At 53.3% G+C, this 12,645-nt stretch overlaps 2 protein-coding genes across 3 annotated transcripts; one reads left to right on the top strand and one right to left on the bottom strand.

The window, feature by feature from the left end:
- Nucleotides 1-1,932: 1,932 nt before the first annotated feature.
- Nucleotides 1,933-4,391, bottom strand: LOC134524462 (uncharacterized). 2 transcript variants are annotated; one of them, XM_063354523.1, is made up of 2 exons: nt 3,980-4,391; nt 1,933-3,415 (listed from the first exon to the last, which is right to left on the bottom strand). In XM_063354523.1, the coding sequence occupies exon 2, from the start codon at nt 3,378-3,380 to the stop codon at nt 2,622-2,624; it is 759 nt and encodes a 252-aa protein (XP_063210593.1). In that variant the 5' UTR covers nt 3,381-3,415; nt 3,980-4,391; the 3' UTR covers nt 1,933-2,621. The 2 variants fall into 2 exon arrangements, with proteins under 2 accessions (XP_063210593.1, XP_063210594.1); XM_063354524.1 differs by having other exon boundaries at nt 1,933-3,418; nt 3,980-4,029.
- A 6,286-nt stretch (nt 4,392-10,677) lies between these two features.
- Nucleotides 10,678-12,248, top strand: LOC134524538 (feather keratin Cos2-3-like). The gene is made up of 2 exons (XM_063354665.1): nt 10,678-11,193; nt 11,548-12,248. Exon 2 carries the CDS (start codon nt 11,571-11,573, stop codon nt 11,874-11,876), a length of 306 nt encoding a protein of 101 aa, XP_063210735.1. The 5' UTR covers nt 10,678-11,193; nt 11,548-11,570; the 3' UTR covers nt 11,877-12,248.
- The last annotated feature ends 397 nt before the right edge of the window (nt 12,249-12,645 follow it).

Genomic DNA, 12,645 nt, shown 5'->3' with positions numbered 1-12,645 from the left:
TGAGCTTCCTCTCAGGCAGACATAGCCTGGTGTATAAGTGCTGCCTCTCAGCTCCAGGTCACACTGCCGAAGGGGCCTGGGGCACCGGAAAATCCCTGTAGGAGCCTGAAGGAGGAAACCAAGCAGCCTGCTGTCAGGCAGTAGGAGGCAGGAGGCTGTTTTCCTCATGGGATGAAGTGTAAAGGTTTCTTCTGGATTGTGCAACGCATGGGATGTTTAGGAGAAGCAGGAGAGATGGGGAACAGGGAGACAGGGAAAAGGAAAGACCAAAGCTGTTTGGCCTGGAGCAAGCATGGGAAGACAGATAGAGACAGGGATGAGAGGGGCCAATCCCATGCAAACATGTGTCTGATGTGTGTGTTGACCTGGCCATGCCTGTTGCTCTGCCTTGTTTGTCACCTGCCAGGAGTTCCCTGGAAACACAGTCATCAAGTCCAAATAAAATACGGAGTCCAAATAAAATAAGGATCCTTCACTCAGAAGGAGTGCCTTGGAACCTCTGACCCATGTCAGAAGGTGCTTAAGCATCATTTCAGGCATAGTCTGGTGTAGAAGCACTGCCTCTCAGCTCCGGGTGTTTCTACATCCTCTTATGGGATCAAACCCCTTATGGGATGAAGTGGAAAGGTTTTTTTTCTGGACTGTACATGACATGGCATGCTTAAAATAAGCAGCAAACACAGGAAAACGGAAGGATCAAAGCAGTTTGGGCTAAAAGAAGTGTGGGAAGACAGATGGAGAAAGGGATGAGAGGGACTAAAAGTGTGTGAACATGTGTCTGATGCACGTGCTGGCCTGGCCATACCTGTTACTCTGCCTTCTTTGTCACCTGCCAAATGTTGCCTGGAAACACATTTCTCAAGTCCAGCTGGAACAGGGAGCAGGGCTGATCCTTCCCTCTGTGCCTCAGAAGCCTCTCCCATGGGGTTTGACCACCTCTGTCAGCTGCTCGAGCCACACAGGGTTCCCCGGGGACTGGCTGGAGCCCACAGTCTCTTGCCAGAGGCCTCCTGCCAGCTCTCACTCCCCTCAGACCTCCAGCCCCTGAGGGCAACTCAGCAACTCCCTTTCTGACTCACTCCTCCAGGAGGAACCTGGCATGCCTTGAGGCTGCGCTCAGTGTGTCCAGGCCAAGCATTTTGCCCTGTCTCCTGGGCCTCAACTCCAGAGGTGCTGAATCCTGTCAAACAAGCTCCTGGTCTCACCACTGAGCCCCTGTGGGGAGCGCTTGAAGGTGCCTCTGACCTCGACATGCCCTTCTCCTGCTGCTGGGGAGCTTCAACTCCTGACTCCATGGGATGACTTTGTAACACTAGCAAGAACATTTGGGCAGATGTGTGGAATTCTGGAGCTGGCAGACTCATTTTTCCATTGTATACCTGAGCTTTTAAAGAGTAACGAAATGAGAAACCCTTTCTGGCTGTCCTTTTCTAAGGCAGGTTTGACATTGGCAACTGCGCCCTGGAGTCCCCGTGGTTGCAGAGCAGACGAAAGCAGCTGCTCAGGGCTCGCTTGGCATCCTTGTGGGGAAAGTCAAAAGGCCGAGAAGAGGCCCTGTATGTTCCATGTCAGCAGTGGGCGGTCCGTGCGGCAGGAACGAGGGCTGGGCGGCTGCCCGTGGTGTTGCGTGAAACAGGGCCAAGCGGTTTTGGCAGGAGATAAACCCCCTTGCGTTCTAACACTCCTCACCGAGGTGGGAGGCTAGGTGCGGCTAGGTTTAAATTCTGAGTGATGCCCAATTCAGCACTATCAGTCCAATCGCGTTTAATATGTATTAAACTATTACGATTTGGAAACGCTAACAGTGGGCTGCACCTTCAGTCTAGTCGTGCTCCTGAACTAGCACGGCCTCTCTCAAGTTTTGGTCGCGTTCAGTGAGAAAGCGAAACGACTAGCTACTTAAACAGTGTAGTTTATTTAAACAACAGATATACAGGTTCTTTAGGATTGCCGGTGATAAATACACTGTCTGCAAAGCACGTGCAAATAAGGATATTGTTAAGTATACAAACGCGCGACAAAATTATAAACGATACAGCCTGGCTATAAATGTAGGGTAGAGATTCTCTAGAGAAATTTCTAAGTTCCTGAGAAAGCACTTGGTGTAATCGAAGTCTTACCCAAAGGTGTCCCTATGGGAGGGAAGAGAAGCTCAGCCCGTCAACTGATCCCGGAAATCAGCGGTGGAATTCTTCGCGATGGTGTCTTCCCTGACATCCCCTCTCTCTTGGGCTATTTTTATATTATTCTTTTATCTTCAAAGTGGAGTTTGAGTGACTTTAGTCATATGTACTTTTATTATGATTAATGTATTCAAGGAGGAGTGTTCACACCTCGGGGGCGGATAGCCTCCAGGATGGAGGTGTGTTTTGGTACATTGTGGTGAGTAAAGTTCGCACAAAGGACAGCATTTCATCAACATTTGACGAAATGTTGGCTTGGGTAGCGTGTAGGCCGCTTATCAGTTCCGTAGTACCATCTCGTCCCCATATCTGCTATTCGTCACAAGGGAAGGCCACGGAACAAGCACGTTCCATTCCATCCCTCGTGTAGTTTCGCAAACAACCTTGTACAGGGAATCAAAGATGTTGCATTCTTCGTGTGCTAGCTGCGGCTGTATTCTACCTCAGAAGCCTCTTGATTTTATGACTTTCCTTAATGTGTGAACAATGCTGTATTTTTGTATTCTTCGCAAATTTAGTAATTATTCCACACGTGGGCAGGAGGGTCTGTGCCGCCGGCCGCCCTGTGCGGCGCAGAAAGGCGCTGCTCCCGGCCGGGCGCCAGCGGGGCCGGCGGCTGCCATCGCTCCTTGTCGGGCCCCGCCGGACACGGCCAGCGCTCCGGGCACCATTCCTGCCCCCGCGGCGGCGGCAGTGTGGCGGGGGATTTCTGTGTGCGTCCCGCTGGGAGTGCGGGGTTGCCGCTGCGGGGGCCGGGGCCGGTCGGGCGGGGGAAGCGGCCCGGGGCGAGGGGCTGGTTGGGGCGAGGCGGCCCCGGCGGGCGGAGCGGCAGCGCCCCCTGGCGGTCCCGTCCGGGACGGTCCCCTCGGCCCCGACACACACGCCCGGCCCCGCCCGCGCCGGTTCCTGCCCGGCCGCAGCCCCGGCTCCTCTCCCCGTGTCTCCCAGGGCGCAGTAATACACCGCCGCGTCCCCGCGCCGGGGCCGGGCGAGCCACAGGGCGCTGGAGCGGCGGTCTGCCGACACCCACAGCCGCCCCGGCGGGTCCCGCAGATCTTTGGAGTCTTTGAGAGTGCTCAGGAGGAAAGCGGGGCCTCGTCCCGGGAGCTGGCGGTACCAGTGGATGGAGTCGTAAGGCTTTATGTTGGGGTGCGAGCAGTTGATGCTGATGCCGATGCCCTCGGTGGTCTCTGCCATCTGCTGCTACTGTACCTGGGCTCCTCCTGCAGATGCTGCTGGGAAAGGAGAAGGAAAGGACAACATCTGTTAGAGATGGTCCAGCTCTGATGGCTCTTGTAACAGAGGAATTGTCAGGAACTGTAGTAGTGACACAGGACAGGAACAGATGGGGACATGGGCCTACCAACACAGATGGAGAGTGATCCTGGTGTGGGTGTCTGGAGGGATTAGAGAAGGAAAGGAGGGAAGCTGAAATTTATGCATGCGGAGATTAGGTAAAAGTCAGGTTAATGGATGGGAGGATGAATAGATGGCAAGAGAGAAGACCAGGAGGGGAAATGGGTGTTACAGCAAAGGATAGAGGGCTATAGTGAGGACAATAAGAGCTGCAGAATGAACAGGGGTGCATGCAAAGGTAGACATAAATGCAAGCAGGTCTACCAACAGAAATGATGAGGACATCAGGAAAGTAGGAAGAGGAGAGGAACAAAAGATGACAGAGAGGCAGGAGGGGGAAAGAGAGGCTGAAGAAGGAGAGGGAAGAGTTGGTGGTGGGCTCCCCGGGGAATCTGCCAGGCATAGCCCCGGCCCCATCCACCGCCGCCAGCCCCACGCACCCAGCAGCAGCACAGCCAGCCCCGCCAGCCCTGCGCCCCGGCACCGCCCCATCCCACCGCTCCGCCGTCTGCCCCTCGCTGCCCCCCGCCAGCCCCGACTCTCTGGTAAGAACGCATCGCCTCCTGTCCGCCGCCTCCTCTCCTCTGCCCTGCGCAGCCGCCAGCTCCACCCCGGGGCTCAGCCCCTCCTCTGCGCCTCTCCGGGGCTCTCTCTGGCACGGGCAGCACTTTGCCCAACTGGGAAATGGACTCTCCCCGTCCTCCAGCAAGAAAAAGCCTGCACAGCGCCAGCGGCAGCCTGGCACAGCAGCGGGGCCTTGGCCCAGCATATGGACCAGCTTCCCAGAGCTCTCTACGAGGCCAGGGGCTGGAACCAGCAGCCACTCATTTCCTGCAGCTGGGAGTGAGGAGGCTGAGGGCCTCCCTTCAGCTGCTGCTCTGCAGCCCCAGCACAATGCCTAGGAGTTGTGTTGGGGCAGAGGGAGTGTGAGGACAAATGTGCCCATGGGTGGGCAGGGGTCAGGGAGGGCAGGGGTGGTGGGGAATCCCAGTGTCAGAATGTAGGTGAGAGGGGACCTCCAGAGGTCATCTGCGTCAGCCTCTGCTCAGAGTCACATTCAGTCCAGCCTTGAACACCTCCCAGGATGGAGATTGCACAGCCTCCCTGGGAAACCCCTTCCTTGATTCACTATTTCTTTTAGCCTACTGCTTCATGAGAATTCCCCATGTTCCAGCTGATGTCCATTGCCTCTACTCTTGTCATTGGGCACTTGTAGAGTCTAGGCCCACCTTTTCTTTCTCCTCTGAACAAGTGGTTCCTGAACCTGTTCAAAATGCTTTACCTATACACAGCTCAGTGTAGCGCCTTTGTCAGTGTTTGCCAAAGCCTTGCTGGGAGTGCCCTCCTTCCCACCTCTCATGTTGCTCATGAAATCAAGAAACAGTGTTGGTCCTACTGCTGATCCCTGAGAGACCCCACTGGAAGAATAAAATCAATTAGGTTGGAAGAAACGCTTGGGATCATTGAGTCCAACCATCATCCCCACTCTACAAAGTTCTCCCTTACACCATATGCCCTAACACCACATCTAAATGACTCTTTAACACATTCAGGGATGGTGATCCCACCACCTCCCTGGGCAGCCTATTCCAGTGTCTGACCACTCTTTCTCTGAAGGATTTTTTTCCTAATGTCCAGTCTAAACATATCCTGTTGCAGCTTGAAGCCGTTCCCTCTTGTTCTATCACTAATTACCTGTGAGAAGAGACCAGCAGCAACCTCTCGACAATGTCCTTTCAAGTAGTTGTAGAGAGCGATGAGGTCTCCCCTCAGCCTCCTCTTCCTCAAACTAAACAGTCCCAGCTCCTTCAGTCGCTCCTCATCAGATTTATTCTCCAGGCCCTCCACCAGCTTCGTTGCCCTCCTCTGCACTCGCTCCAGCACCTCGATATCTCTCTCATATTGAGGTGCCCAAAACTGGACACAGTACTCAAGGTGTGGCCTCACCAGTGCTGAGTACAGGGGGACAATCACCTCCCTACTTCTGCTGGTCACACTATTTCTAATACAAGCCAGGATGGCATTGGCTTTCTTGGCCACCTGGGCACACTGCTGGCTCATGTTCAGCCGCTTGTCAATTAGAACCCCCAGGTCCTTTTCTGCCAGGCAGCTTTCCAGCCACACTTCCCCAAGCCCGTAGTGATGCATGGGGTTGTTGTGGCCCAAGTACAGGACCTGGCAGTTGGCCTGGTTGAAGCTCATACTGTTAGTATTGGCCCATTGATCCAATCTATCCAAGTCTCTCTGTAGAGCCTCCCTATCCTCATGCAGATCAACACTCCTGCTTAACCTGGTGTCATCTACGAACTTACTGATGATACACTCTATGTCCTTATCAAGATCATCAATAAAGATGTTAAACAGAAATGGTCCCAACACTGAGCCCTGAGGAACACCACTTGTGACTGGCCACCAGCTGGATTTAACTCCATTGACCACCACTCTTTGGGACCGTCCATCCAGCCAATGCTTGATCCAGCAGATCGTATGCTCTTCCAGGCCATGAGCAGCCAGTTTTTCCATGAGAATTCTATGCAGAACAGTATCAAATGCTTTTTGAAAGTCTAGGTAGACAATATCCACAGCCTTTCCCTCATCCAATAATTGGGTCATCTTATTGTAGAAGGAGATCAGGTTTGTCGGGCAGGACCTATCTTTCATAAACCCAGGCTGACTGTGCCTGATCCCCTGGTTGTCCATTATATGACTTGTAAAGGCACTCAAGATGATCTGCTCCATGACCTTCCCTGGTACCGAGGTCGGACTGACAGGTCTATAGTTTCCTGATCCTCCTTTCTGCCTTTCTTGTAGATGGGCGCTACATTTGCTCCCCTCCAGTCCATTGGGACCTCCCCAGTTAGCCATGACTTCAGGCAAATAGTGGAAAGCAACTTGGCGAGCACGTCTGCCAACTCTTTCAGCACTCTTGGATGTAACCCATCCGGTCCCAAGGCTTGTGTGCATCCAAGTGGTGTAGCAGGTCACTGATCACTTCCTCTTTAATTGTCATGACCTTGTGCAGCTTCCCCTCCCTGTCTCCCAGCTCTTGAGGCTGGGTGTCCAGGGAACAGCTCGTTCCACTGCTGAGGCAAAGGAGGAAAGGAGGCATTGAGCACCTCAGCCTTTTCCTCATCCTTTGTGACTATGTTTCCTTCTGCATCCAATAAGGGAGGGAGATTTTCCCTAATCCTCCTTTTGTTGTTAATGAATTTATAGAAACATTTTTTGTTATCCTTAACAGCTGTAGGTAGGTTGAGCTCTAGCTGCGCTTTGGCTCTCCTAATTTTCTCCCTGCATAGCTTCACTACATCTTTATAGTCTTCATGAGAGACCTGGCCCCTCTTCCAAAGGTCATAGACTCTCCTTTTGTTCTTGAGGTCCAGCCAAAGGTCCCTATTTAGCCAGGCTGGTCTCCTTGCCTGCCTACTTGTTTTTCGGCACACAGGGACAGCCTGCTCCTGTGCCTTTAAGGCTTCTCTCTTGAAGTAGGTCCAGCCTTCCTGGGCTCCTATATCCTTCAGGGCAGCCTCCCAAGGCATTTTGTCAAGCAGTCTTCTGAACAGGTCAAAGTTTGCCCTCTGGAAGTCTAAGGTGGCAGTTTTACTAACCCCTCTCCTTGTTTCTCCAAGGATCAAAAACTCAGTCATCTCACGATCACTGTGCCCTAGACGGCCACCAACCCTTACTTCCCCCACAAGTTCTTCCCTGTTCACAAGAAGGAGGTCCAGGAGGACACCTTCCCTGGTCAGCTCACTTACCAGCTGTGTGAGGAAGTTATCCTCCACACATTCCAGGAACCTCCTGGATTGTTCCCTCTCTGCTGTGTTGTATTCCCAGCAGATACCCAGGAGGCTGAAGTCCCCCACAAGAGCAACGGCAAGTGACTGCAAGTTTTCTCCCAGCTGCTTACAGAAAGCTTCATCCACCTCTCTGCTTTGGTTGGGAGGTCTATAGCAGACTCCCACAGCGATATCAGCTTTTTTGGCCCTTAACCTAATCCAAACGCTCTCCACCCCGTCATCACTATACTTGATTTCCGAGCTCTCATAGCATTCTCTAACATACAGGGCCACTCCACTGCCTCTCCTTTCCTTCCTGTCCCTCCTGAACAGCTTGTAGCCATCGATTGTGGCACTCCAGTCGTGTGAGGCATCCCACCACGTTTCTGTGATAGCCACTATGTCACAGTTTTCCTGGTGCATCATGGCTTCAAGCTCCCCCTGTTTGTTGCTCATACTGCATGCATTGGTATAGATGCACTTCAGATGAGCTAATGATTCCAACACCTTTTTGTGAGTGTGGGCCCCATTTCCTACCAGACCCTTCTCAGGTGCTTCCATGATTTCTAAACATCTCTCCCTTCTCTCAAATGAAATGGCAGCATGACAGTCCTCACTAGTCCACCATCCTTCAAGCCCTGGCATGCTTCCCTCAGGTTTACTCCTGACAGGCCCAGTTATCTCCCCTTCCCCCCTCATATCTAGTTTAAAGCCCTGTCAATGAGCCCTGCTAACTCCTGTCCCAGAATTCCTTCCCCCTTCTGGGACAGGTGCATCCCACCTGCCACCAGCAGGCCAGGTGTCTTGTATTAGTAGCCTATGATCAAAAAGCCCAGAGCCCTGCCAATAACACCAGTCCCAGAGCCATGAGCTGACCTGTTGCCTCTTCCTGTTAATTTCCTCATTCATGATTGCCACTGAAGGGATAGAGGAGAATACAACTTGCTTTCCTGATCCCTTAAGCAGTCGTCCCAAGGCTCTAAAATCTCTTTTAACCGATTTTGGGCTCCTCCTACCCACTTCATCACTACCCACCTGAAATACTAAGAGGGGGTAGTAGTCAGAGGAGTTTACTAGGGCCGGAAGTTTGTCCAACACATCCCTGACCCGTGCCCCAGGGAGGCAGCAGACTTCCCTGTGAAGTGGGTCAGGAGGGCATATCGGCCCCTCTGCCTCCCTCAGGAGAGAGTCACCCACAACAATGACCCATCTGCTTTTCTTTTTGGAGCCAGTTGTGATGCTGGGTCCATGGCAACTTGGTCTTTCTGACATTTCTGGCCTGGGTGTATCGTCCTCCTCTCCAACAGCCAGTTCCTCCTGCAGGACTCCATACCTGTTCTGCAAGGGTAACTGGGAAGCTGGGAGGGGCTGGGAGGGGATTCACCTGCTTCCCCAAGCAAGGACCTGTTTCCATTCCCCCTCGTCTCTGAGATCCCCTCCTACTGCCTGGTGATGAGAGGGGAAGGGGTCCTCTGATTTGTGTGGGGCCTCAACCTGTTCCCTTTCTCTCAGGGAGTGGGTCCACCAGTCAATCTCCCTCTCACATTCCCTGATATTCCTCAGCCTCTCCACTTCCTTCTTCAGCTCAGCCACCTGGCTGAACAGATCATTTACCTGTTCACATCTGACACAGGTGTTGTCTCTGCTGCCCTCCATTGCAAGTGCCAGGCTCTGGCACTCTCTGCAGGAGGAGGCCTGGACACCCACGTGTTTGCATGGGACCTCTGTCTGGGTGCCCGCAGCTTTTCTAACAATAGCCTTCGACTGGGTAGCAACCATGGCTGGATCTCTACAAGCAAGTGACACCTTGTGACTCGAGGGTCAGTTGGGGTGAGCGCCCTCGTCCTCTGACCACCTAGAGGGATTGAATTTACCTCCTGCACTGGTAGAGGCTCGGCACCCTGCCGTAGAAGCTGCAGCTAGCTGGGGCACGCACGAGCACTGGTTGCTTGCTTCCTCTGTACTCTGTTACCTCCTGAGAAAGCAATGAGCTTGGCCATCAGTTTCTCAGCTCAGAAGCACCTTCATGGAGAGGGAAACCAGCCCTGGATGAGCTCTCCCGGAAGAGCTCCCTGGCACTCATCTCTACGGGGTCACTACAGGGAAGTGGAGGACCACTCGGCTGCCTTATCTCCAAGCTGGATGTGAGTCCAGGCAGACAAACCTTCAGGCAGGGATATGGGCTCAGGAACTTTCTGTACTGTGCGTAGCCCTTGTTTGAATGAGGGTGTCTCTGGACAGCCCTGCAGGACAGCAGTAGGCTTTGGGGAGTGTGGCCTTGGATCCAATGTCCCTTCCCTCCCAAGGACAGTTGCTGGGTGCTCAGACTGAGAGATTGCAGTAGGGGACATGAACATTCTGAGCAAGAACATCAAAGCTCTCATCAGTTCTTTGGCTCCTCCTGTGAAATCCACAGAGTCTGTTCTTCCAATCACAGCGCAGTGATATCAGACTCTGTGTTCCGTTCATTCAGGACCTGTTTGCAAAAAGGTCTTGGCCCCTGCCTGGCACAGCACCAGGCCTGTGAAGAGCACAAGTACTTCCCAGAAACCACCGACACTGCTTTGGAAGAAGATCCACTCAGGGATGGCCAGCACATGGTGGGCAGGATTCCTCAGCCTTTCTCCTTCTCCAGAAAGCAGTCCCCATCCTTTGAACTCTCTAGCACTGTGGAAAGCAGCTGTGTCCTGGCCTGGAGCGGCAAGAAGTGGGGACTGCCAGCCATGCTGAGGCACTCTCAGTATTGTCACATTGAATTCAACTAGGGATCAAGGTTAGAGTGGATCCATCGTTGTTGTGGCCTGAAATGGGCAGGAGTGGAGCGTGAGCTCTGCAGGGGCAGGAGAAGGAGGTGTCAGGAGGCAGGGGCTGCATTTCAGTACCTCTTCCCTGGACGCATCTCCATCAGGCTGGTGCCATCACCACTCCGCTAAGGTTGGGCTCCTTTTGACCCTGGGAGCCTGCTGCACTTCAGCACTCATGTGACTGTCCCCACCATGAGCAGCACATTCCCTTGTGATGAGGAACGCACAAGGACACACACACTCACACATTAATACACAACAGCATCAAGTCATCCACAAATTTGTGCTCCCACACTCATCCACACAAACATGGCTGCACACAAGTGCACATAAGACAAGAAGACAAGTAGGGACACAAGCGAGCGTGGAGTCTGCCAAGGACAGATGGGGTTGTTACAGAGATAGAACTCTGTGCGGAAGCACAAGGCCCCAGACATGCCCATGCCATTGTTTGTGTACTCACAGACTCCAGGGAGTGGGCACCATTCCAAAGCAGCCAGAATTTTTTGCTGAGGTCAGTGGTAGTCAGGACAGGTTCAAAACGTAGCAGCACAACGCACACACCTGGGGAGGCAACAACAAGTGACCACTGGAGGGAGTAGAGGAGGGAGGGAAAGCGTCCTCATGCATGGGAGCCCATGGGCGTCGAGCTGAGGATGGCTCAATTTCCTTCCTGAGGAAAACACTTCAAACAGCCCCACCAGAGTGACCAAGGCTGATGTCACTTGCCTGCTCTGGATGCATCCAGCACTTGAGCTGACTCTTCTGCCTTGCACTGCTGCATTCCTGCCCTGGAAATCCCGGAGTCTTTCCTTCCAGCACTAACAAGAAGCTTTCATTTGGGAATGGGCACGGCACAGCTCTGGAAATGAAAAGGCAGCAGTGCAGGAAACCAAAGCACAGCCCTTATCATTAGCTGCGATGATTTGCATTCAAGATGACTGTGTGCAAAAATTGTTACCTCTGCAAAGGATGCCTCTGGTGCTGCGGCAATGAAGGGCAGGTATAAAAGCCAGCCCAAGTCCCTGCTCTCCCGTCTACTTCTCTGGCCTCCTTCTTCTTGAGAACCAGGTGAGTCTGAAGTCTCTTTACCTCTTCCAGAGTGAGATCTCTCCTTGATGGACATCTCAGCTGATATTGGCTATGTCCTATCCTTGGCTTTGTGACTTCTTGTCATGATGGAGGGAGGTGTGGAGAAGGTCTGCTTAGCAAGAGGCTGGGATGTGGCAGAGGGATCTTTTGGTTTATGTCCAAGGAAAGGCTTCCCTGGGCCAGGCTGCTTTTTGTAGTGTAGTATATATAACGTGACTCCAGGCAGAGCTACCAGCTCCCCACTCAGTAGTGGCCTTGGCTCCTTTGTCACAGGGTAACAAGGCTGCTCCTCACCCACCCTTGTGCTCTCTTTCCTCCCTGATCCTCTCACAGGTGCACCTCCAGACCCTTGAGACATGTCCTGCTACAACCAGTGCCAGCCCTGCCAGCCCTGTGGCCCGACCCCACTGGCCAACAGCTGCAATGAGCCCTGTGTCAGGCAGTGCCAGAACTCCACTGTCGTCATTGAGCCTCCTGCTGTGGTCGTGACCCTGCCTGGCCCCATCCTCAGCTCCTTCCCACAGAACACCGTTGTGGGATCCTCCACCTCTGCTGCTGTTGGTAGCATCCTCAGCTGTGATGGAGTGCCCATCACCTCTGGGTGCTGTGACCTCTCTGGCATTTCCAGCCGTTACTGTGGCAGAAGGTGCCTCCCCTGCTAAAGACTCTGGGGGAAACCCCAAGGAGACACCCTGAGGAATCACAACATGGTGCTGGGCAAAGAATCGATGTTTTCAATGCTGCTTTCAGCATAGCTGAATGATTTTGCTTTTCTCTCCCTTTTCCTTGTTTGCTTCACATCCCCTTAGCAGCAAGGTTCCCTCAAGGCCAACCTGGTGGGGACCATCTGTTTTCCTCATCCTCCATGGGGCAGGAATACAGACAGACATGATGAAGGAAAGTCTCCACAGCCAAGGGCCGCACCCTCTCAGATGACCATGTGGGGCCTCAGAGATGACCATGGAGTCATAGGGCTCCATGAACTGGCACCCCCCACTTGGAATGACTTTCTTTCCCTCTTCTGACTCATTAAAGATCTGTTGCATTCAAGCTTGGCCTCCATGTGGTCCTTTCCTCTGTGGACACTCCCCATCCTGCCAAAGGAGAAGGGGTGGAAGGGGTTGAGAGCACAAGGAAACCCTGCTCCAGTCACAGACAAATGTGCAGTTCAAACACCCTACATTGGCTTCTCTTTTGGGAAGCATCCCTTGGAGCTGAGGAAGACATCCCTAGCTGCTCTGCTGCCAGTGACCATCAAGCCTTGCCCTGCTGATATCTCTGCCCACAAATGCCCAGAAGGCAGGAGATCCTGAGGGCTCAGCAGCCCCATGAGCTCTTGAGGAAGGGTGTTCCTCTCACTATGGCTGGAGCTGCTCTGGGGTGGTGGGGTGAAGGGTGTGGGGCTCTGGAAGACGATTTGCTTGCAGAATA

This window comes from Chroicocephalus ridibundus, chromosome 17, assembly GCF_963924245.1.
Source record: "Chroicocephalus ridibundus chromosome 17, bChrRid1.1, whole genome shotgun sequence".
In the NCBI taxonomy this organism is placed as follows: Eukaryota; Metazoa; Chordata; class Aves; order Charadriiformes; family Laridae; genus Chroicocephalus; species Chroicocephalus ridibundus.
The sequence above is the reverse complement of the archived record's forward strand: the minus strand, read 5'-3'. Positions and strand labels throughout refer to the sequence as shown.

Excerpts from the sequence above, each read along its gene's own strand:
- LOC134524538 (XM_063354665.1), top strand. The coding sequence starts at position 11,571 with ATGTCCTGCTACAACCAGTGCCAGCCCTGCCAGCCCTGTGGCCCGACC.
- LOC134524462 (XM_063354523.1), bottom strand. The coding sequence starts at position 3,380 with ATGGCAGAGACCACCGAGGGCATCGGCATCAGCATCAACTGCTCGCAC.